The sequence below is a fragment of the Miniopterus schreibersii genome (assembly GCF_964146895.1).
Source record: "Miniopterus schreibersii genome assembly, chromosome: 2".
NCBI classification, from domain to species: Eukaryota; Metazoa; Chordata; class Mammalia; order Chiroptera; family Miniopteridae; genus Miniopterus; species Miniopterus schreibersii.
In genome coordinates this window covers 184,744,685-184,767,771 of record NC_138102.1, presented here as the reverse complement: position 1 = coordinate 184,767,771, position 23,087 = coordinate 184,744,685, and the positions used below count along the sequence as shown (strand labels likewise).

General features: G+C 60.8%; 1 protein-coding gene across 3 annotated transcripts in view; it reads left to right on the top strand.

Moving 5' to 3' along the window:
* SHISAL1 (shisa like 1) overlaps window positions 1-23,087 on the top strand; it is a gene marked incomplete at its 3' end in the record, with an annotated part of 78,822 nt that overhangs the window by 44,855 nt on the left and 10,880 nt on the right. The window contains exons 1-4 of one of the 3 annotated variants that reach the window (XM_081128188.1): window positions 5,006-5,076; window positions 11,827-11,922; window positions 14,113-14,326; window positions 20,474-20,795. In XM_081128188.1, coding sequence (XP_080984314.1) covers window positions 11,859-11,922; window positions 14,113-14,326; window positions 20,474-20,795 — 600 coding nt within the window. In that variant the 5' untranslated portion in view covers window positions 5,006-5,076; window positions 11,827-11,858. Of the gene's footprint in view, window positions 1-5,005; window positions 5,077-11,826; window positions 11,923-14,112; window positions 14,327-20,473; window positions 20,796-23,087 lie in introns of those variants that run through there. The other 2 variants (XM_081128189.1, XM_081128187.1) reach the window with 2 other exon arrangements.

The following is a 23,087-nucleotide window of genomic DNA, read 5'->3' as shown; positions in this document are numbered from 1 at the left end:
GAGTCAGGATGTGCGTGGCCCAGCTGCCCCAGGCAGCCCCGCGCAGTCGGTCCCGCAGGTGCCCGAGCTGACCCCCGCTGCCGTGGTGCACGGGGCAGTGACGGGCAGTGACGCTCCTTCCTGTTGCTGTGAGGCTCAGCCCAGCCCCCAGAGCGCTTTCCTGGTGGGAGAGGAAGGCAGGCTGCAGCCCCCAACTCCATTCATCCTGCAGGTTCCCACGTGGCCCCGGGGCCCGGGGATGCGGTCCTTCGTGGGACAGCAAGGCCTGCTCTTCCACCGAAGTGCCAGTGGGTTTGGGCACGAGCACTGCCCGGGAGCGCAGACCCCCCTGTCCGTGAGCACCTGTCCCCTGCCGTCCCCAGGCCAGCAGGGGGACGCAGGGCAGCCCGGATGCTCAGCTAGGGCCTGGCCCAAGACCCAGGGCCCCTGGGGAGGGCCAGGGCCTGGCAGAGTTCTGAGCAGGACTAGGGAAAGATTAGGAGACTTTTCTCCTGAAATTCAAACAATTGGACAATCTGTTCTGGATCGATTTAGAAGCAGCGAAGTGGGAAAAAAAGACACTATGGTGTGGAAGCTATTTTCTCTCCCTCGCAGTGGGGAAGAGGGATGAGCAGGGTTTATCTGCGGACTGTCCGAGGCCGTGGCTGGGGCCTCTCGCCTCCTCGCTGCCCCCTCCACCGCGGCCCTAACCCACTCAGTCTTCCACCCCCTGCTCCCTCCTCCTCCGTGCCCAGAGCTGGGCTGGCAGCCAGGGGTCTCAGAGGGGCATCAGCCCTGGCTCCAGCCTCGGGGAGCCGTCAGTCTGCAGGGGCCGTGGCCGTGGACAGAGCCAAGATAGGCACCTGAGGGGGCTCCCTCCTGTGCAGCCGGGGCGGGGGCGCTGGCGAGGGGAGGCGTGGAGGCCGGCCCTCCTCCCCAGACCAGGGCATACCCACGCCAAGGACAAGTATGTTTGTCTGGTTCCGTTTTGTGCCCTCAGGGTCAAGAGTTGGGACTGGCATGTCGTAGGTGCTCATTAAGTTTCCTGCCTGAATGATGGGTGGAAGACGGGGCAGGAAGGAAACCGAGGCTTTGAATGAAGCGACCTGCTCACGGTCACACATCTGTTAGTCGCCAGGGTGGGACTGGGACCAGATCTGCCACCCCAAGACTGGATGTCCCCCACTGCACCTGTCCCTGGGGCCAGGAATATGTCAGACATTTAGGGGCCTCCCACAGCAACGACCCCTCTTTTCCTAGGCCCGGTCCAGCCCACTCCTGACACAACTCCTACATTCAGTTCTTCACAACTTGAGCCAAATGCTCATTGTTTTAAAATAAGCATGTTCAATGTGAGACTAGACCAGCGCAGGTGGAGGGGCAGGGGTGCAGATCCACCCCCAGCTTCCCACAGTCTGCGCAGTCCTCGGAGGGCAGGGGCTCTGGGGCTGGGGGGCTGTGGTGGGTTGATTTCCATGGCTGGGGGAGTTTAGCCGCGGACTCGATCTGCTGGACCACTCGAGTGTGGGGGGTGGGTGGGCAGTGGGGCCAGCCTGTTGCAAAAATGGTCTCTTCTCCTCCCGCCCCCAGGCACTGGGAGACAGGGAGAGTCCACTGGTTTAGTTTGGGGAATGGCAGCTCTCTCCCCACCACCACTTCCTCCCCAAGTGCCCAAGGCCAAGAGCCTGAGGCCCAGAAAGAACCTGGGCTTGGAAAGTCCCAGTAGCTCAGCAGCTGTGTGACCTTGGGAAGGTGGCACAACCTCTCTTAAGTCTTGGTTTTCTCATCTGCAAACTGGGTGCAATAGCCCCTCTTTTTCTGAAAATGAAAGGAGCTGGTATTTGTCCAGTGCCCACCTCGGGGCTGGACACACGGGGCTGTACTCGGGTCACGCTCTCTTCCCCCGTGTGGACAGCCAGTCATCACCTCCCGGGCTGGTTCCGTCTCTGCAGCCTGCGGGCTCCAGTCGAGAGCAGGTCCCCCAGCTGACACCCCTGCCGTCCAGAATGTCTAAGTGTCCACCCCCCAGCCACACTGGAGATGTGTGGGTTATGCTGGGCGTGGCCAGTGTGGCATCTGGAGGGAGCCCTGAGCTCAGAATTGAGAGACCTGGGTACCGATGTGAATGAGCTGTGTGACTCCCCAGAAATGACAGCCTCTCTGAGCCTCTGTGTCCTCTGAGGACCACTTCTCAGGGGCACGTGGGACTGACCTGAGAGAACATCGTGACAGCTCTAGGCCAACTCTGAGCTGCCACAGGGGAGAGGGAAGCCCTTGGCGCTGGCCACCTGCTCCCCACCCAGCACGGTCCTGGGGTTCACATATACTGTCTCATTTAATTCTCACACCACCCCTGCGAGGCTGGGGTTAGCGCCCACATTATAAGGAGAGGCCCAGAGAGGCTGTGTCACATGTCCAGGGCCATAGGGCAGCTGTGTCCCTCCCCCAGGCCAGCCTGCACCCTCGGTCCTCTGGCCAGCCCGGCTGTGGCCGTCTGTCTGGCACGGGTCCAGCCCCCACCTCCTCGCAGAATTCTGCCGCCGTGTCCGGGTTCTGATCGGGTTCCGATCGGGCTTCCTCGCCGCAGGCCTCCTGTGAATGCTCTTTTGCGATGTTACCTCCACTCCCCAGGAGATTTTGGGCCGACATTCCGCAAAGCGGCGCACTAATTAGACCTGCATAATCCTGTTTACCTAGATGCCAGCCTGTGCTGTAAAGTCTCGCAGTTTCTCCCCCTTGTAAGCGACGTTCATTTTCCCAAAGCAGGGAGCTGCTACGGGGGGTTAGGGAGTCTCCTCCGCCTGCAGGGGACCTCAGTGCTAAAGGCTCTGCTTTCCCGCGCCAGGCTCTGCCCCCAGTGACGGGGTGACCAGGTGACAGGGTGGTCCTCCCTGGCTGGGTGGGGCCTGGCTCTGGCCCCCTCAAGCCTCTCCTGTCTGGAGGTCAGCAGAACCCCCCGGGGGTGGTTAGGGGTCCGGCTGCTCAGCGGACACAGGCAAACCCATTTATTAGCTATGCTTTTCTCTCCAGGGTGCAAACTCAGTCAGAAGGGGCCTGCAATTTCCGTGACAGGCAGAGTGGGGCCAGACAGAGGAGGTGCCTGCTGGGGCTGGCTGTGCTGGAGAGGAGCCCCCAGTCTGGGAGGAGGGGGAGCGGACAGGGACAGGAGAGCGCCAGGGACGGGGCTCTGAGCATCCCAGCACCCGCCTGACTCCACAGCCAGCGCCTGACACGGTGGCCTCAGGCCTGAGGGCTGGGCTGCCCTCCAGATCCCCTACTCAGTGGGACACTGCTGTCCTCCTGGCCGGGGATGGGGGACTCAGGGAGCGTTTCTGAAGGGCGTGCATGACAGGGGGTCTCCCCTGTCTCCTGGCCCGCCCCTCACACCCACCCAGTGGCTCACCATTCACTCTTCCTTGGAGATTGGCCGCGGGCAAGGCCAGCGGAGGGAGGTAGCAAAGCCAAATGGGGGACAGACCTCAGGCTGAGGGTGGCTGAGAAGTTCAGTTAGGGGTGCAACAGGTTTGGGGTGCCAGGGGCCTCAGGAGTGGAGATGAGTGGGATGAGGCTGCTGTCTGTTCAGGTCTGGACCCCAAGGGCTGGTGGGGGTGAGCAAGGGTTTGCAAGTGCTCAGGAGAGGGCCGGGAGCCACTTCCTGCCACCTTTGGCAGCCTCCTGTTTCCCTTGCTGTCCGACCATTGCCACCAGGGAGCCCTCTTGGGTGTGGAGTGCCAGGAAAGGGCAGGGCTAGGGCACTGCGGCCCCTGTGGCTACCCAGTGGGGCAGCTGACATGGTTTGAGACTTGCGTCCGGCCCTGGCCTGGCTCTCGGCAGTTGCTGGCTCACCTCCCACTCAGCAGTTTCGGTGCCAATTATGGAGAGTGTGGGTGGGAGGCTCGTTAACCCCTGAAGTGGAGCCGGGTCCAAGGGTGACACGCGGATGTGGGCCCTTCCGGCCAGCCGTGGGGGTTACAAGTGCCAGGTTGGAGTGGGGAGGGGGTGGGGAGCGGGCTCAGTGCTGTCCCTGAGGTCTCCCCTCTGCAGCCCTGTTTGCATAAATTTGAAGTTGATTGGCCTAAAGGCAGCTCCGCTTAATCACAGCTGACAAGTCTCTCTTGCAACAGCAGCAGCTGCCAGTTAGCTTGTTGGTGCCATGGTTTGTTAGAACTCGGTTTATTAGAACTCGATAGGCAGTCCCTCCCCCCTCCCCGCCCCACTCCTCCTCTGCCCGCCCCCCCTTATCAGACCAGAAGGAACCTGCAGGGCCTGTCAGCTGCCAGGAGAACCTGCTGCCTGCCTGCCGTGCCTGCCCCAGCCCAGGGCTTCTCAAACCTGCAGGTGCCAGGGACGGGTCGGGTCAGCACCCAGACTCTGATTGTGCAGGTGGGTGGCCCGGGAGCCAGCATTTCCATACAGACCCCAGGGGACGCCTGGGACGCTCATCTATGGACTGTGCCTTGGGAGTCAAGGCTCTAACATGGGTTCAAAAACTGGGGCTGCCTGGTTTTGTTAATAAAGTTTTATTTGAATACCGCTTCAGTTGGGAGTCAAGGCTCCAACACGGGTTCAGAAACTGGGGCTGCCTGGTTTTGTTAATAAAGTTTTATTGGGACACAGCCTCAGCCATGAGTCCAACGTTGTCTCCGCCACTTTCTCCCTATAACTGCAGAGGCAAGTCTTTGCACACGACCTGGGGGCCCGCAGATCTGATGCTATCTGCTGCCTGGACCTTTACAGAGTCTCCCGACTTCTGATCCAGCGCAGTGGCTCTCGGATTGAGTGAGAATCAGAATCCTCAGGGAAGCCGGGAAAGGTGCAGATTTCTGCTCTCCTGCCCCCGCCTGGTTCTAATCCAGCAGGCCCAAGGGGCCTGAGAGCTGCGTTTCTGACCAGCTCCCGGCTGGGGCTCAGGACCACACTCCGGGCAGCCCTGGTCCAGTGCCTCCAGGGTCTCCCACAGCCATCTCCATCCATCTCTGCACACCACCCCCACTGGACAGAAGAGGAAACCAAGGGTCTGAGCGGTGCCTCAATATTCCAAGGCCCTGCGCTCATAAGCTCTGGCTCTTCTCCATCACAGGCTGCACCCTGACCCAGGTACGTCACCCCAGGGTGCAACACACCCCGGTACAACACATTCCGGATATGACACCCCTTAGGTATGATACACCCTAAGGTGTGGCACCCTGCCCCGCTGGGTGTCTCTGTGTCTCCACAGCACCCCATCAAGAGTCCCAGCTAGGAAGTGGCTGAGTGGGGTTCTAGGCGCGGCACCTGGGCTAAAGCTTCCATACCTGCGTGACTCCCTCCCTGGGCTGTGTCCTTGACACCCTGACCACCCCCAATCCTCTGAGGAGGATAGCATTCCACAACTTGCCCAGGGTCCCTACTGCTAAGAGCAGGACCCGGTGTGGAACCACCTAAAGATGTCCTGTGGGAGTCCCCAGATGCACAGGCTCCTTCAGGAGCAAACCCTCGCTGAGCCCGGCCGTGAGCAGGAGCCAGGCAGGGCCCCAGAGTGACCCTGAGTCACAGAAGAATGTGAGGCCCAGGGCAGGCTGTGCCAGAGGAGGGGAGAGCAGACCCTGGGCAGAGGGGCTGGGAGCCCTGTGGGTGCACAGAGGTGCTGGCCCCGGACCACCTGCTCAAGCCCCAGCGCCACCACCTACCTGCTGTGTGACCTTGGGCAAGTTCCTGAGCATCTCTGTGCCTCAGAGGGTGGGTGGGCTAGAGGGTCAAATGCTTGGGACAAGCTCCAGGTCATGGACGATCCAGGAGGGAGAGTAGGGAGTGGGGGGAGGAGCATGCGGGTCCAACCTAGACCAACTCCAGCTTCCCTCCCCCACCTCCATTCTCCCTCCAAGCTCTTTCCCAGCTCAGCCACCCTGTGCCCCCCTTCCCCGGCCCCGGCCCTCCCCACCCTGCCCTGGTGACCTCTGCTTTGGACGCAGGGCACTTTCCCAGCTCCCCTCCCACCCAGCTTCCGGGCCACCTTCTCACCCTGTGTGCACTGGGCTGGCCAGGCAGAGGGCAGGGCGGGCGGGCCGGCCCAGGGCCCACCTCGGGGTCATCGCTGGCTGCTGAGCTGAGAACTGGGCCAGCCCCTCCTTCCTCTCCTCTCCCCCATCACAAGCAGGCCCAAGGATGCAGAGAAGTGCCTGGCACACAGTAGGTGCTCAAATGGCTCATCCCTCCCCACGCCATTTGTCACTTTACTCCTTTGTTCTGAGTCCTTCCCCTCTCTCACTGAGGGCCACCACCCGAGCTGATGGTGGTTCTCATGACTCGTGGGGTCGCTGGGGGCCAGAGGGGCTCCCCTGGGCCCTGCTGTACCCTGGCCTCATCTCCCAGTGTACTGGCCTCCTCCCTAGCCCAGCGCCCCCCAGCATCACGGTCAGTGTACAATGAATGAATGAATGAATGAATGAGTGCCTCCTTCACCCCCGTGGCCCCTGCCAGCAACCCTTCCTGCCGGGTGTGTTATCCCCATTTACAGATGGGAAAGTGAGGCTCAGCATTCTCCCCGCACATGGAGGGGCCAGAACAGAGGCCCGAGAGTGGGCAGGAGCCGGGCGCCCTCCGACAGGCTTCCTGCTGACACCTGAAGCCATTCATTCTTCATGGGCTGTTTCTGTGTCTCCCCAGTGGGAAAAAATGCCCCTGGGACTTCCAGGGCTGTGTTATCTCTGCGGCACAGCCCAGTAGTTCAGGGGAACAGAGCGAGGCCGGGCAGCGGGGTTGCCAAGGGCCGCGGAGGTCTCGGCTCAGCCCCCCGTTCCCCAGGAGGGAGCAGGCTGGCGCGGGAGCCTGGGCTGGGGGGCCGGGCATCTGCTCCCTGGGGTCCCCCGGGGCCTCAGCAGGACAGGGCTTCCAGCTCAGCCTCCTTCAGCTGTGTGCCCTCGGGCAGACCTGTCCCCTCCCTGGGCCTCGGTTTCCTTGCCTGTGAAGTGGGGAGAGCGGCGGTGCCCACCTCAGAGAGTCAAGAAAGTAACGTATGCAAAGGACTTGGTGAGGGTAGAGCTGGCCCAGGGCGAGGGCTCAAGAAGGGGAGCCATGGAAACAAGCCAAGGTTAGAACTTGAACCCAGAGCTCAGCCTGCGGGCAGGGGCAGGTAGGGGTGTCGCTGGGGGAAGAGGCCCCGTCAGGGAGGACGTTGGCAGTAACCTGCGCACGGTCCCAATTCTAACACCCTTGCCGACCCCCCCCCCACTGCATTTGCAGCGCAGGCTGCTCCCTCCCGCCTGACCCTGCAGTGGCCTTCACCAGGAACAGGGGGGGATCCGGGGTGCAGGCTCAGCCCTCCTGCCGGAGCCCGGGAGGTGGGGTTTCTTGGCTGAAGTGAGCTCTTCCACCGCGAGGCTGGCGCCCAGGGTCACTCCTGGCAGTGGCAGTAACATCCGGGAGTGTCACCCAGGCCTCTGCCTGGGTCTGCAAACTTACTCCTTGCAGCAAAGTGAACCTGGCATCCCGGGCCAGTGAGTGCTGGCAGAGTTCCTGCTCTCCGGGCAGCAGACATTTATTCAGCACCTACTGTGTGCAAAACATGGTGGGTGGGGCGGGGCAGAAGCAGTCAGCCCATTGAGGAGCTTGTGCCCCGCAGGGAGGCAGCCAGCCGCAGGCGGGGTGGGAGGCCTGCGCACAGGATGGGAGGGAGACCTGCACAGGTGGGAGTGGTGCTCACACGCTTCCGTTCACTCGGGCCCGAGGGAACCTCTCAGGTCCCTAAACCATGGGCAGTGGGAGCACAGCGGCTCCAGGGAAGAGCCCCTTACGGAGCACTGGCTGGCTGTGCCCGGCGCCCGCTAGCACTTCTGGTCCTTTCCATCTTTCTTCACCCCAGTGAGGTGGGGGCCTGGTTCCCATTTTACAGATGAGGAAACAGGCCAGTGAAGGAACTTTGACTTGGTCCGGGCTGAGAAGGGGTGGGCTGGGTGCAGAGAATCTCCAGGCATTAGGCCAGGGGCCGGCTCTCGGGCCTGGGTTGTCCAGGGCGGCCCCTCCTGCAAGCACCAGGTCCTGCCCCCGCCGCCGGCCCCTCCGGCCCAGCCCGCCCGATTGAAACCGATCTGTTGTTCCCGCCGGGATTTAATTCATCTTCCCGAGCTCTGTTTCCCTTCACATGCCCTCCTTCCTCTCCTCTCAGCCTCGCCAAATTCGATGTTTAAAAATAATCCTCAAATATGGGAACAGCAGTCCCCGGCTGACCGGGGGGCAGACCGCAGCGATGCCTGCCCAGCTCGTGATGGAGGATGCGGTCGGAGCTCAGGAGAGTCCCGCTCATCCAGAATGTTCCTCCAGCTATTTGAGTTTTATTGTTGGCCACGAGCGACCATCGCGGGCAGTTTACCAATTTGCAAAGAAATAGAACCTGAATGATAAATCTAATCTGTCTGTGGTACTCGTGCTTCCTGGTGGCTCGGGAGGCCCGGAGACTCCCACGGGCTGCGGGGAGAGGAAGAGCGGAGGCGGGGCTGGCCGCCTGTCTCAGCTGCCGAGTGGCTGTGTGACCTTGGGCAGGTCACCTCACCTCTCGGACCCTCAGTTTCCTTCTCCCTGAGGAGGGGATTTAATGATCACCCCACTGGCTGATTACCTGAGGTAACTGAGAACCCAGAGCCCAGTACCCATGAAAAACTCAGCCAGAGCCAGCCCCGGGCAGCTGCCTCTGAGGGTGCAGCACCCCGAAGTGGGGCCTGGCAGGGTGCGGTGAGGTGGGTGCTCACCCTTGCAGCCGGCACGCCTGCTGCTGCTGGAGCAGCTTCCTGCAGATGTCACCTGTGGCGTCCCAGGTGGGCATTCCTGACAGCATGAGATGCCCTCCCCACCCGAGCTCGAGGTCCCTGAGCCCAGGCCCCCCTCTGCTGACCCCACAGAAGGGCGGAGGGGATGGCTTTGGCCTTGTGAATGCCAGCGCCGTTGAGGGCGTGATTCCGGAGGCCAGCCCTCTCGCAGAGACCTAAGCGGGCTCACAGCCGCCGGCCACGGAGCCGTGAAGTTTCTAACCCAACCAGGGATGGGCACTGGCTTCCACACTTTGCTGCCTCGGATGTTAAAAAGGCCGGGTGGACAGTACCCCCAACCCAGGGACTCCCCACCCTGAACTTAGGCCAGCAGCCCTGTGAGTGGCCACGGAGACTGAGCAGACCACAAGGAGTGCGCCACTGCACGGGGCAGACGCAGCCACGGTGCGTTGTGGTGGGGGGCACCCACGGTGTGCAGGGCCCGCACACCCACAAGACAGGGTCACCTCACAGCAGGCCCTGAGGCCGCCGTTCAGGTCCCCAGACAGTGCCAAGGGCCCAGGCTGGTGCCAGCTGGCTGGGATTCTCACCCAGACTGTGGGACTTCGGAGCCCACGCGATGTGGACCACCATCCCCAGCTGGCCACGCCTGGCCCAGGACCCTCCTGGGCTGACAGAGTTGGGCGTGGGGCCCAATCACCCAAGGTACTGCTGGTGGACATCCTTGCCCAGTGCACCTGAGAGCAGGGACTCCCTTCCTCCCAGTGCCCAGGACCCAGCTCAACCCTTTCAACAGTCAGTGGTCAGTGAGTAGTTGTTGAGAGAATCAATGAGTATAAATGAATTAATACATTAAAGAAGAGATGGAATATGATAGGTCAGTGGAGAGACAAACTTCTTCCAGCTGATGGAATCAAGGCGGTCTTTCTGGAGGTGGCACTGGAGCAGGATTTACTCACAGGAACGAGGGGGCTGAGTGACAGCCCTCCCCCTGCACCTAACCGTCAGTTTGTGCAGGGTTTTGTAGGGAGTGGGAGCAGCAGGAGACAGGGCTGGGCACGTGGCAGCGGTGGACCCGCGTTCTCCCTGGCATTCATCAAACAGACCCACCAGAAGAGCCTCACTCCAAAACTGGGGCAGCCCCACCTTACAGGGGCCAGGAGGGCCCGGAGTCTGGAGACTCATCTCTGCCCTCAGTGGGCCAGGCCTCGGCTTCCCCATCTGAAGAATGGGGCCACGTTGGCGGGGACCTGTCACTCCCGCCCCCCCCCCCCCCCCCCCCCCGGTGCATTTTCCAGGGCTGATCCCAGGTTCCCCAGCAGAAATCCTTTCCTAAGCACTTTCAAATGTTTTAATCTCCTTCATCCCCGGAGGGCCCTGAGGGAGGCCAGGAGGACGCCCAGGCTCAGAGCAATTAAGCAGCTTACAGCCCGTGGGGCAGAGCAGGCTCGGGTGGGAGCGGAGAGGCCTGTGGGGGAGAGAGGAGGCCCCGCCCCGGGCGGACACAGTCACCTGGAGTAACCAGGGGGTGAGGCATCTCAGCTCTATCCTTGGGTCTTGCCCCCCTTTTTAAATTCTGGCTCAGACTTCAGAAGAAGGGTTCTGGCACCCTCGAGCCACCACCCTGCCCATGCTGCCGGTGAGAAGACCAGGGACCCGAGAGCAGGGCCAGGCCGGATCCCGAGCTTCCTGAGCTTGGCCTTGAGCCCGGCCCTGTCGCCTTGCTCCAAAGTCTCCAGCGTCCGGGTTGCCCGGTGGCTTCGTGCTCTGCCTGCCAGTACGCAGGGTCCAGAGCCGCCTCGGGCCTGGCTGCTGTCCCTGGTCCTCCCGATCAGGCCGCCAGCTTTTGAGAGTGAGGACGAGCCAGCTTATGGGGGGCCCCTGGGGCCCAGCTCGGGGTGGGCCTGAGCCGGTGCCTCAGGACAGTGTGAGCGGCAGGAACAGAGTATCCGCAGATCAGGCAGGCGGAAGAAGGGGGCTCACTCGACAGAAATGTGGGCTCTCACAGCCCGAGGCCAGAGTCCAAGGCCGAGGCGTCCGCAGGGCTGGCTGTCTGTGGGAGCTTTCAGGGCTGCTGTCCAGACCTCTCTCCCCTAGTTTCTGGGAGTTTGGGGGTGATCCTTGGGGTTCGCTGGCTTGTAGGCTTATCACCCCATTTTCCCCCTCACCCTAGGATATTTTTCCATTGCTTTTTCAAGAGTGGGAGAGAGAGACACACACGGCGACCACCACCCTACTTCCGCTCCATGAATTACTCCTCCGGGGCCCTCATACGAGTGGAACCCTGCAGAGTGTGTCCTTTTGTGACTGGCCCATTTCAGTGAGCACAGCGTCCTCTAGGTTCATGCATGTTATAGCAAGTGACAGAATTTCCTTCCTTTTCATGGCTGAATAATATTCCACTATACGGATGGATCGATCGCATTGTGGTTTTTTCCGTTCATCTGTCGACGGACACTCGGGCTGTTCCCACCTTTTGTCTCTCTTGACGGGAGCTGCTGTGGACACGGATGGACAGGTGTCTGTTCTTGTCCCTGCTTTCTGCTCTCCGGGGTGTGTCCCCAGGGCCCTCGGAGCATGTTAAATATTCACCCGTCCGTGTGCTGTCACTGGGGTGCCCCCCGAGGCAGGGACGCTTTCTATTTAGTTCTTGTGACTGTTTAGTTCATTGCTGTGTCCCTGACGCCTGGAAGGTGCCCGGCACCCGTGCGGAGGGGCTCATGGAAGTCAGGGCTCGAGACACAGCAGGAGACCCTGGCCCCTAGAGGCCTGGAGGTGCAGGAACGGTCCCGGAGCCCCGAGAGTCAGGCAGCCACTCACCCCACGCGCTCGCCCCGCCCTCGGCCTATTTCCACCACCTGAGCCACCGGTCCTTTGATTAAGTCTCATTTTGTTGTGAAAAGAAAAGGAGATGACAGTTGACTGGTGGGGGGAGGCCATTCATTCCAGAAGGGAAATTGGATGGCGTGTTTCCATCCTCTGAGGCCCAGCCCTGCTCCCCGCAAACTCGCCTCCCTGCCCGCGCGCGTCCCCCGCCGCAGGCCGCGGAGCCTGTCCCCGCCGCCCGCAGGCAGCCCACACCGGCCTCGCCCGTCTCGTTAAACAGGCAGCTCTGGACGGCCCGATGCAAGCCAAACGATGACCAGTTGTGGCCAGCGGTCCCTGAACGTGGTCACCGTCCTCTCGCTGCTGATTTCGGCAGGTAGAGCCCCCGTGCGTGCTGGGCGGGAAGGGGAGCCACGGGGGGCAGGGAGTCAGGCCAGTGCCGGCCCCGCCACGGCTCTGGGTGCTGACTGGGGGTGCCCCTGGTCCTCGTGAGGAGCTACTGTTCGGTGCTGCGCCCCACGCCCCTGGCCGGAGCTCGGGGTGGGGGGAGGGTAACGGGGTGCCAGCCAGCCTGGGAGAGGGCCTTGCTGGAATTCTCTCCCTACTCCTGCGAGTCAAGGTCAGGTGAGGTCGCAGGCATCCCGTTGGATGGATGAAGGACACTGAGGGAGCTGGCCAGGCTGAGGCGGCACCGCTAGCGAGGGGCTGGGATTCGAACCCCCCATTGTGACGCTGGGGCCCCACCTCCCGGCACCCGCCGGCCTCCTAGACCATCGTGTGGCCCCAGCTGGGTTGCAGGTGGGCTCTCACTGTCCTGGTTACAAAGATGGGCAGAAACCAAGTCCTCCAGCTTCTCCCGAGTAGAGCTGGCTGACCGGGGATGCCCCCTGATCCCCAGAGCAAGGATGGTCCCCGCAAGCCCCCCCGGCTTAGCCCTGATCCGAGCCAGGCGCCAGCTCTGTCTCCGCCCCCATCTCTGTCTCTCTCTCTCCATGTCTCTCTCTTTCCCTCTGTCTGTGTTTTTCTGTTTCTCTATCTCTGTGTCTGTCTCTCTATCTTTCCCTCTGTTGGTTTCTCTGTTTCTTTTTTCCTCTGTCTCTCCCTGTGTCTCTGTCTCTCCTGGTGCCTCCCCCCAAACTCCCTCGCTCATTTCCTGCCTCCAGCGTGTCATTCCCTTAGGCCAGGGGTCCCAGACCCAAGCTCACCAGCACCTGCAGGGCTTGCCCACCCCCAGTCCACGCTCTGAGCCCGCTGCTCTTGGCCTCGGTTTTCCCCTCTGTACAGTGGGAGTCCACAGGGTTCAGTGAGAAGGTGCGTCCTCCTGGGACATACCTGGTGACCTCCGCCTCCCACGAGAGTCTCCTGTCTCCCAAGGCGCAGGCCAAGAAAGGGGCCTGGAGCTCCCCTGGTTCCAAAAACACTGGGGTCCTCCTCCCACAGTGGTTGCACCCATCTCTTCGGCAGAGGGTGCTGGTGTGGGGCGGGGGTCCAGGGTTTCACGAGGCCGCTCAGCCTGCCCGCTGGCCAGCGGCCCACTGGGACTCCCCTCGGGCAGCCTGGGTGGACCCCAGCTGTGTGGGCTTCATTCTAACCACTCCTCGGGGACACGGAGCTTTGGACAAGCTGCATTCAGCCAGCGAGGGCCATTTTCAATGATATGAATTAGATACAGCGACTCCTTTTATGAAGAGACTAATTAAGCCTGAGACAGCGCTCCAGGTTTTTTCCATTGTTAGGTTTGCTCAGGCTTTCTCTCCCGTTTACCACCATCAGCACGACTGGGAAATGCCGTCCCGGGCTGGCAGCAGCCCCGGGGGCTGAGCAGGGGCCTCCCTCCTAGGCCAGAGCAGCTGTCACTGGGCGGTGGGAGCCACCGGGACAGGCTCCTGGGACCTTCAGCTCTAGGGCACAGCATTAGTAGAGACCAAGGTACGGAGGGGGTGCCTTTTCTCCACAAGGAGACTGGTTCTTGCACCCCTGCTTCTCACGCCCCCAAGCCAGCCTGGGCTTGTCCACAGTCCCGTCCCCCACCCCCCGCCCGACCACACAGCAGCAGTGATTATTAAAGCTGGTGATGGAGGTGTGGAGAGGGCTCCCGTAGCTGGGCAGGCCTGGGTGGCTTCCCTTCCCACCACCACCAACCAGCTCAGGCAGGTCACTGTAGGCCTCAGCCTCAGTTTCTGAATCTGTAAAGTGGGATCTCACACCTGCCTGCTGGAGTAGCCAGGTGGGTTAAATGAGATAGAGCCAGGGAGGCCTTAGTTAAGGTTTCCCAGTTGAGTGCCTCCCGTGTGCAGAGCGGCTGGCGAGGATCTGCAGGGGGCTTTGGACGCAGGCCTGCCCACGGGAGCCCCCGGCTGGGGGACACAGTGTAGACAGGGCTGTTGTTGAAAGGAGGTAATGGGAGCCCAGAGGGGCCTTTCTGCCAGGGAAGGCGGGGGGCTTGCACTGCACCCCCTGGGGAGAGACGAGGCCAGCAGGACCGCAGGACAGCCCCGCCGGGCCCCACCCCTGGTGTGCAGGGCCCGGCGAGAGGCCCACCGAGCCCGGCGACTCTGTTTTGCAGTCTTGTCCGCGCATTTCCGGGTCTGTGAGCCGTACACGGACCACAAAGGCCACTACCACTTCGGCTTCCACTGCCCCCGGCTCTCGGACAACAAGAGCTTCATCCTGTGCTGTCACCATAACAACACGGTTTTCAAATACTGCTGCAACGAGACGGAGTTCCAGGCGGTGATGCAGGCGAACCTCACGGCCAGCTCCGAGGGCTACATGCACAAGTAAGTGCCACTCGGGGCCACATACACCCTACCTGGGCCCCAGCAAGGCAGAGTGCCAGCCAAACACCCCATCCCCAGGGGTGACTGCCGAGTCGCCACTGCCAGGATGGGGGGACCTGGAAGGAATCTGGGAGTGTTCAGGAGACCAGGTTTTCTGGCCTGTTCTGTCCTCTGAGCTTTAACTTTTCCATCTGAGAAATGGGCACATAATACCTACCTCTCAGGGCTGCTGAAAAATTAAATTAGGTCAAGTATGCGGAAGGCTTTCTAGGCAAAGAGTGTTTGGGCCCCTAGTTCCTTCCTTCATTCATTATTTGTTCAACAAATATTGATTAGCACTCTTGACCCAAGGATTAATCCTATGCAGCCTCTTTCCTTAAGGTGAGTAAAACACACGAGACCAGGGCCCTGATGGAGGGGACCATGGTGAGTATAAAGAAAGAGGAGTTTCCCAGGAGAGAAGCAGTGGCAATAAGAAAGAAATAGCACACATTTCTCTTATTGTGAGTGGAACTGAGCACCTTGTTGCATGTTTGAGAGCCATTTGTATTTCTTTTACTGTGAGTTAGCTATTTATGTCTTTTCCTATTGAATTTTGGGCCATTTTAATTTATTTACAGGAACTGTTTATATATGAAGGAAATATGCCATTTGCCAACAATGATAACTATTTCCTGCTTTCCAATTTTGTGCCTCATTTCTTTTTTCTTGCCCAATCATGTTGGCGAGTACCTCTAAAACAGTATTTAAAATTGTCAAGTATTATCATTTTTCTCACTTTAATGGGGATGCTTCAGATAGTTTCCTAATATCTCAGAGGCTGATTCTTGGGGCCAGTATATTTTCATGGTAAGGAAACATCCACTTGGAAAGAGTGTTTGTCGAGTGGCTGTTGAAGGGATTAGTGGCACCACTGGGAGGTGATGAGGTGGAAGTCTGAGTCCCAATCTCTCTGTCTGATGTTGGGGCTTGAATGCTTTGCCACCATGCCATGATCACTTGGGATAGCCGCTTTTCCCTTTGGTCAGGCAAGAGATTTAACTCTTGTCCAATCTCTGATCCTCCCACTGTGGCCAGCTCCCCAGCCCTCCTTCCTCAAATGCATGGGTGAATATCTTCCCATCTGCTCAGGCCTGAGAATAATTCTGTGTGTGAAGTCATCCAGCAAGGCCTGTCCCTGTCCCTCACTAGGGCTGGAATCAGGCCTGGAATCTGACCCAAGCCTTTTATAAGACCAACGCCTGAGTCCCTAAGGGCAGAGGGCCGTGCCAGGACTGGGGTGAGGATCCCCAAGTGTTGTGGTTGCTGGCCAGAAGCCAGACAGAAGACAGGAGCTTGGCCAGACAGCCAGACTTCTCGGAGGCTCTGGCGGCCGGTGTCTGGGGTCCTCACCGTGAAGCCCACGGATTTCTAGAATTCGCGCCTTCACTCAGCATTCCACGCGGAGCAATTCATCTTTTCAGCACAGCGGGCCCCGGCCGCCCTGATGAAGAGCCGGACCGCAGAATAGGGGCCTCCCTCAGGAGGAGCGGAAACGCCGAAGATGGAAAGTTTAGCTCAGGCCTTGTCCCGATGCTCACGCCATGGAGCACGCAGCGCGGGACAGGCTCTGCGCTCACCCCTCCTCCTCGAGGTCACCCAGTGGCGGCAGGGACAGCCAGCACGCCCCGGGAAAGAGAGCGCGCCGATGGCTTATTTATTTGGGTTTTTCTGGAGGAGCAGGGTGGTTGGTTTGGGCTCTGGCCGCCTGGCCGGAGGGCGCAGAGAAAGGGGAGCAGCCCCGCCGAGCCCACTGCCAGGCAAGGTGCCTCTGTGACCCGCACAGCAGAGGGGCCCTCGGTGTCAGGACAAGTGTGCCGCACACCTTCCCACGCAGGGTTCCGGTGGGAAGCTGGCGACAGCCACCCCCCGGGGCCCTGCCCAAGTGTGGGAGCGCCTGTCCTGGGCTCGGGTGGGACAGGGCATGAGGGGTCAGCGGTGAGCTCTCCCTGGGACAGGGAATGTCTCTGCAGGTGGCGTGGTGTGGAGTCTTGTGCGGTGCGTGGGTACCCCGGCGCCAGGCAGATGGGCTTGGGGGTGGGTGCGGGGGGGAGGGTTTCTGGGACTATGGAGAACCCTCAGAGGTGGAGCGGATGGGTTGTCACCACCACCCCCACCCCCACCCCCGTCTGTGCAGGACACCTATTCCCCAAGACCGTCCTTTCCTGTGCCCAGAGATTCTCTAGCCATGCTGGTGGCCAGAAGTGGCAGCCGGTCAGGCCTGAGGGCCTGAGGATCCGGTGCGCTGGGTTCCCTCCACCTGGGTCAGTCCTGTGGGCCCCATGTCACGATTCCAGCTGGCTCCAGGCTCCAGGTCCAGCCCCTAAGGGGGGTCAGCAACCCCGTCAAGCCCTGTTTGGCACAAAACCTGCCCACACCAGCAGCCTTGCGAAGCCTGCGGAGGTTCTAGAATCTGTTTCCTGATCTGAATACACTCCCTCAAGCGTGGGGACCAGGGACAGCGAACAGTTACGTGGGAGCCTCACACTAATGCCATCGGGCCGCGTAGGGGTGTTTTCTATAAAGAAGGTCCTGCTGGGCCCGTTACGCCAGGGCTGAGGCTCAGAGAGGATGAGAGCTTGTTTGTAGTCACACAGCACACAAGCAGGAGAGCAGGTCTGAGACAAGTGTGTCGGTCACCAGGGCTCAGCTATGCCGTGACCATGAGCAGCCCAGACTTGAGACACAAGGGCTTATTTTTTGGCTCACACCCTGCGTCTCTCTGGGGTCACTGTGGCTCTGTGCCTGGAGCATTCTGTGACCCAGGCTGATCCAGCCGGCCCCAGCCGTGGTGGGATGTCCCCGCAGCAGAGGGAAGAGAGTGGCGGTAAAACCACAGGGCGACTCCCGCTCAGAAACAGCCCTGACACTTTTGCTCATGTTTTTTTGGCCAAAGCACACCGGGTGGAAAGAGGTGCCGGACGAGTCCCATGGGCAGGCCTGCAGGGAGGGACAGTGAGTAGAGTGGGCTGTCCTTCATTGGCCCAAAGCCCATGCTCCTCCAGGGCACCGGGCAACCTTAGTCCTGCTGTGTGACCTTGGGCAAGTCGCCTTGCCTCTCTGGGCCTAGGTCATTGGGCGCTCCATCGATACCTGAATCATGGGAGTAGCTCTCCCCTGGCCCTTTCTCCTCTAGGCCCCGTGTTACCTCGTTAAGCCTCACAGTCACCCCCATTTTACAGATGGGGAAAGGACAGCTTGGTTTCCCAAGGTCACAGAGGGCATGTCGCAGAACTGGTATTTGTACCCCTGCAGCCCTTGCTTCTTGGACCCCGAATTTAACCATCAGGTTAGCTGGCCACAGACCCACAGGCCGCCCCACGGGTGGGCTAGGTGCCGGGATCGCTATTTTAGGTGAGGTGGCCGGGCCGAGGGTCCCTCCTGGCCGGCGGCCTCAGGAGCCCACCTGCTCCGTCCTTGCCGGGACGGCCTGTGGGGCGGGGACCGCGTCCGCCCGCTCACGGCTGCTCCACTGCCCCGCGCCCGACCCGGCGGTGCTCGGCGGGGTTCCTCCGTCGCAGGAGGTTCCGTTCACTGCCCCGGAAACGCCGCACGAGTTTGAATCGGTGAATGTCCCAAAATAGGGTGAAGAACCGCAGCTTTGGCTGGCTTCGCATCGTGACCCAGAGAACAGCCTCTATTTTAACTTCTGCCCTTTAAGAAACACGCTCAGAAAAGACGCCTGCATCTGGATGGAATTAATTTCCAGAGCACATTTTAAAAATTAAATTTAAAAATCCAAGATGCGCCCAGCCAGCCAACCACGGAGAAGGCTGGCCGTGGAGGACAGGAGGGCTGCCCGGGGATGGCGTCCGTGGCCTGGGCCCCCGTGGGCTGCTGCCTCCGGGGCGGCCTCCCTCGCAGCGATGTGGGGTCAGTGAAGCTGGCACCTCCTGCAGGGGCGCCCCTGCCTTCTCTGAGCTGGGAGCGAGGACGGTGACGCAGTGAGATGCTGGGGGGGGCGGGGGGCTGGATCCCGTCCTTGGTTCCGGGTGGCGGGTGAGCCAGGACAAGTGGGCACCCCGCACAGAGGCAGCCAGCCTCCTTGGACTTTTGTCCTGGACTTGACCTTAGGATTTTCCCAAGATTCAACACAGTGCGAGGTCAGACGGACCCGGGTCCAAATCCCAGCATCGCCGCCGTCCAGCTGGCTGTGCAGCCTTTGGCGAGTGACGTGGCCTCTCCGGGTTTCCTTCCCTCCTCTGTGAACTGGGGAGACTGGCCCTGACCCCTGGTACTGTTGCAGGGTCAGACACGGCACAGGCTCTGTGACTGCTGGTGGGACTGTCAGCTCCAGTGAGCATGCACAGACAGGGCACCGTCGGTGACAAAGCTAATGTCCCGGTCACCAGCTCCCCATAAGCCCTCACTATGTATTAGCTTAAGTAACATCAGAGGCAGCCTGTGCCGAGCTCACAAAGATAAGCTGGCCCCCGGGCCCAGCCTCGCACGGCTCCGACCCCAAGGCAGACAGTCCTGTGGAACAGCAAGGACAACACAGTGTGTTCTGGGAAACCCAGTGGCTCTGGGAGCCCGTGGGATGGGTTGGACCCAACACAAGACGTCAAGGAAGGCTTCCTGGAGGAGGTGACAGCTGCGCTAGGCCATGCGGCAGAGCCAGCTGAGTGCACGGCAGGTAGGGATTGAGTTTCAGGGGGAGGAGCAGCAGAGACAAAGGCCTGGAGGCGGCTCGCCTGCCCCAGGGACCTGGGTGGCACCTGTCCGAGGCAGTGTGGTGCAGTGGTTAACCTGGGTGGCGACTGTCCACTGGACTGCGGGGTTCAAATCCTGGTTCTGCCACCGAATGGCTGTGGGGTCTTAGACACGTCTTTTCTTTCCTCCGAGCCTCAGCACTGTACGTTGGGGCGGGGTGACAGCACTGTCCCCTCCGGGCGTGAGTGTTGAATGGGCCACGGTGTGTAAAGCATGAGAGCAACACCCGCCCACCGCCGCTTTCATTACTGTTGTTATTTCCCAGGCCTGGGGGTTCCAGGCCCAGCCGTGGCCCAGCCACCCCCCAGCTGGTGTCATGGACCCCCCGCTGTAGGGCGTGTCTTCAGCCAGCTGCCCCTGCCTCCCCCCCTCCATCTCCCTCAGCCCCTTGGGCTGCTGCCATGGGAACCACCGAGGAGAGCTCGATGCTTAGAGCAACCCTGTGGGCCTCCCGGGGAGGCTGGAGAAAGGGGGCTGGGGAAGGCAGTTGTGCTGGGGCCAGAGCCGGGCCCTCCTCCTCTGTCCTCAGGGCCGTCCACCCCAGGACGGCCGCCTTCGCAGGCCAGACAGGCCGCTGGCCTCTGTTGCAGGGAAGGATGTCCATCCATGTCCAGATGTCTCCAGGCGAATGTAGCTTCCCCTTGAAATGAGGCTGTCAGCCATTCACACCTTAGTCTGAACAAGCCCCTGAGACTTCTGCAGGCTTCATGGGGGTGGTGGCTGGAGGTGGGGCTGTGGGAGGGCGGCTGTGGTAGAAAGTGTCTAGTTATTCATTCCTCAAGCAGATGCCAAGCTCCGAGCCCCTGTCAGCACCTGCTCCACGCTGGATCCAGCCCCAGTGGCGGGCCGGCGGAGTCGGGGGGGCAGCCCTATCTCACTGCTGAGGCCAAGGCTGGGCCGGGGATGAATTGACCTGGGAAGGTCAGATTCTGGAAACTGAGACCAGGAGGTGTTTCAGATCATCTCCGCCAGGCCCAGAGCATGCAGGGTTTCTTCTAGGTCACACAGCAAAGCTGGGCCAAGGAGGAACCAGGACCAGGCCTCCTGGCTCCAGGCCTGGCTCCCTGGCTCTAGACAGGGTCTAGAGGGACCCAGGACACGGAGGGATCCCTTCTGGTGAGAGCTGGTCAAAGGCTTAACAGTGCCCCCTGCAAGGATCCCCACCCAAGGACTTGGGGTGTGGGGAAGCGGCTCAGGCTGGGATAGGCCCAGGACAGTGGACCAGGATCTGGGAGGAGGCAGACAGGGCAGGGTGGGGAGGGGAAGTGACACCTCACCCCCCCCCTCTGGTACCCCAAATAGCCCGGTGCCGTGTTCTCTGGCCAGCCCGGCTGGTTCCCCGGGCCGATGGGCTTGGCTGTCCCGCCCGCTCTCAGCCTCTCTCTCTTTCCCCAGCAACTACACCGCCCTGCTGGGCGTGTGGATCTACGGCTTCTTCGTGCTGATGCTGCTGGTCCTGGATCTTTTGTATTACTCGGCAATGAACTACGACATCTGCAAGGTTTACCTGGCGCGTTGGGGCATCCAGGGACGGTGGATGAAACAGGACCCGCAGCGGTGGGGGAACCCGGCCCGGGGGGCCCGGCCGGGGCAGCCGGCCCCGCAGCCCCAGCCCCCCCCAGGCCCCCTGCCGCAAGCCCCCCAGGCCGTGCGCCCGCCGCAGGGAGATGCGCACAGCCCGCCGCTGGTGACCTTCCAGAGTGCATCTGCCTGGTGAGTGGCTGCGATGGGTCCCAGGCTGCCCGGGTCGCTCGTCTTTGATAAGCAAGCTTGGGAAATACCAGGTCATTATTGCTACTGTGTTTGACTGGGCACTTTACCTGGCTATTTGCCAAGAAAGATTTGAAGTTGTCCGTGGCAACCACGTGTGCCTGGACAGGAAAGTCAAAACGAGAGGTGGAAACCGAGCTTGGCAGCGTAGCTTGCAGGTTTACTGCACGGAGAGCCTGGCCTGAGAGTAATCGCCACTGAGCGTTAGGTGGAGTTGTGAGTCTCCTGGCTGCCAAGGCAAAAGGGGAAATTGAACGGCTTTCCAAGTTTTCACAGTCCGGTCGAAGGAAGCAAATCAGTGTGTGAGGGGCCAGGGAGAGGTTTTCTCAGAATGAAGTCAGACAGTGAGCATGTTACTGGGTTCCGTCCTGCGTATGCTGAGCCTCAGGCCTCTGAGAACGCAGCGCAGGCGGGCAGGCTGCTCAGCGATGCCTCGGGACACAGGAGGGAAGCCAGCGAGGCAGGTGGGACCCTAGGGGTTGGCCTTGGGGGGTGGCTGTCCCAGCAGAGCCTGTTCACTGCCCGAGGAGTGTGTGCCGACCTGACCTCTACAGCGACTCTCATGTCTGTCCAGTCCCCCTGGTGGAGGTAGGGAGTCGCCTCACCTGGGTCCCTGGGCAGCGCAGAGTCGGGTGGACAGAGGAGGGCCTGCCTTTTGGAGCAGGGACCCACTGTGCAGCTGGCAGGAGCCAGCCCAGGCAGGAGCCAGGCTGAGTGCACACGCCCTGTGCCAGAGGTGGGGTGAGGGGTCCCGGCACTCTGTGGGGACCGAGCAGCACCCATGGGTACATCACAATACTGAGCCCGGACTGCAAGACTGAGGTGCAGAAACCTACAACGCAGTGGTCACTGCCAAGCTCATGAGCTTTGAGGGCAACCCGGCCCAGGTTCAAGTCCCAGCTCTGCTGTTTGCCAGCCTGCGGCGACAGGCAAGTTACTTCACCCCCGTAACCTTCCAGCCCTTGTGAAGCCCTTCACCTGGGCTTGTCCTGAGGATTAAACGCCCGACACTTAGTAGGTGCTCAGTTCCCCTTTGCTGCATCCTCACAGGAGATGCCACCAGGCAAGGGAATGACCATTTAACTAGCTCATGGGTAGCAACTTTTTCAATAATGAATGACTTAAATAATTAATAAGGTGCACTTAAGTCAGCTTGTGCTTATTGATCCAATAATGGCCCATCGATCATTCCGGAAACAGACCTGGCCTTGCTCAGCAGTCTGACAATTGTCTGCTGAGCAGGTCCCCTGGGCAGGGCCCTGGTGCCGGGCCCCTCGTGGTGTAGAGATGATGGGTGGGGGAGACCACAGCCCACCCAAAGCTACAGACAGTGAAACGTCTGTTGGCCCCGATGGTGGGGTTTTCTGAAACGTGGGTCTTTGGCAGCAGACACACTGGGCCGTTTGGCACCAAGAGCAGCTCGTCCTCTCACTTTATAGCTGTTGCCATCCGCACGTAAAGTCGTGTGTCCGGGCTTTTAATTCAGGATCACGCTCTGCGAGCTTCTGCAGACAGAGTCAGATCTATAACCACTGCTTTACCGGCTGCACTGATGTCCAGCGAGAGATGACGGGCCATCCTCGGTGACCTAGTTTCCTAGCTCAGGCTACCTGAAGGCTTCTGTTCCCCACCTGCCTTGTCCCCCCTTCCACCTCTCAGGGCATCGCGGGGTCCGGGACCAGAGGGTTTCCGGGTGTCGGCCTTGAACCCCCCCCCGGCCAGGTGAGGGCCTCCCAGTGGCCCAGCCTCGCTGCCCCAGAAGCAGAGCACCTGCATTTGAACAACTGTTCCTGCTGCGAAGCTCTAGTGTTTTAAAGGCCGGAAGCAGAGTGGGGAGGTGCAAGGACTTGAAGAAGCTGACAGTCCTGGGTTAGAATCTCGCTCCCCTGCTTTTTGACAGCTGGAGGACCTCCAGCAGGCCGCTTAGCCAACTTCTCTCAACTGGAAAGTGGGGAGATGGACTCAGACTCACAAACTGCTGTCTGGTTAAAGGAGAGGAGACCCGGGAAGACCCTCGCTTGTAGAAATTGCTCTACAAATGTCCTTCATCTCTCCCAGCATCCTTTCTGTGATGTTGAAGACCGCGGTCAGCTCTGCCTGTGGTCCACAGCCCTGTGGGCTGAGTACCATCCTGCCAGGGAACAGTCAACACCTAAAAAGGGTTTCAGCGGGTGCATAGGAGTTTTCTGGAAGTGGAGAATGGGCAGTCTCGGCAAGAGCAGCTCAGGCTCCCTCCTTC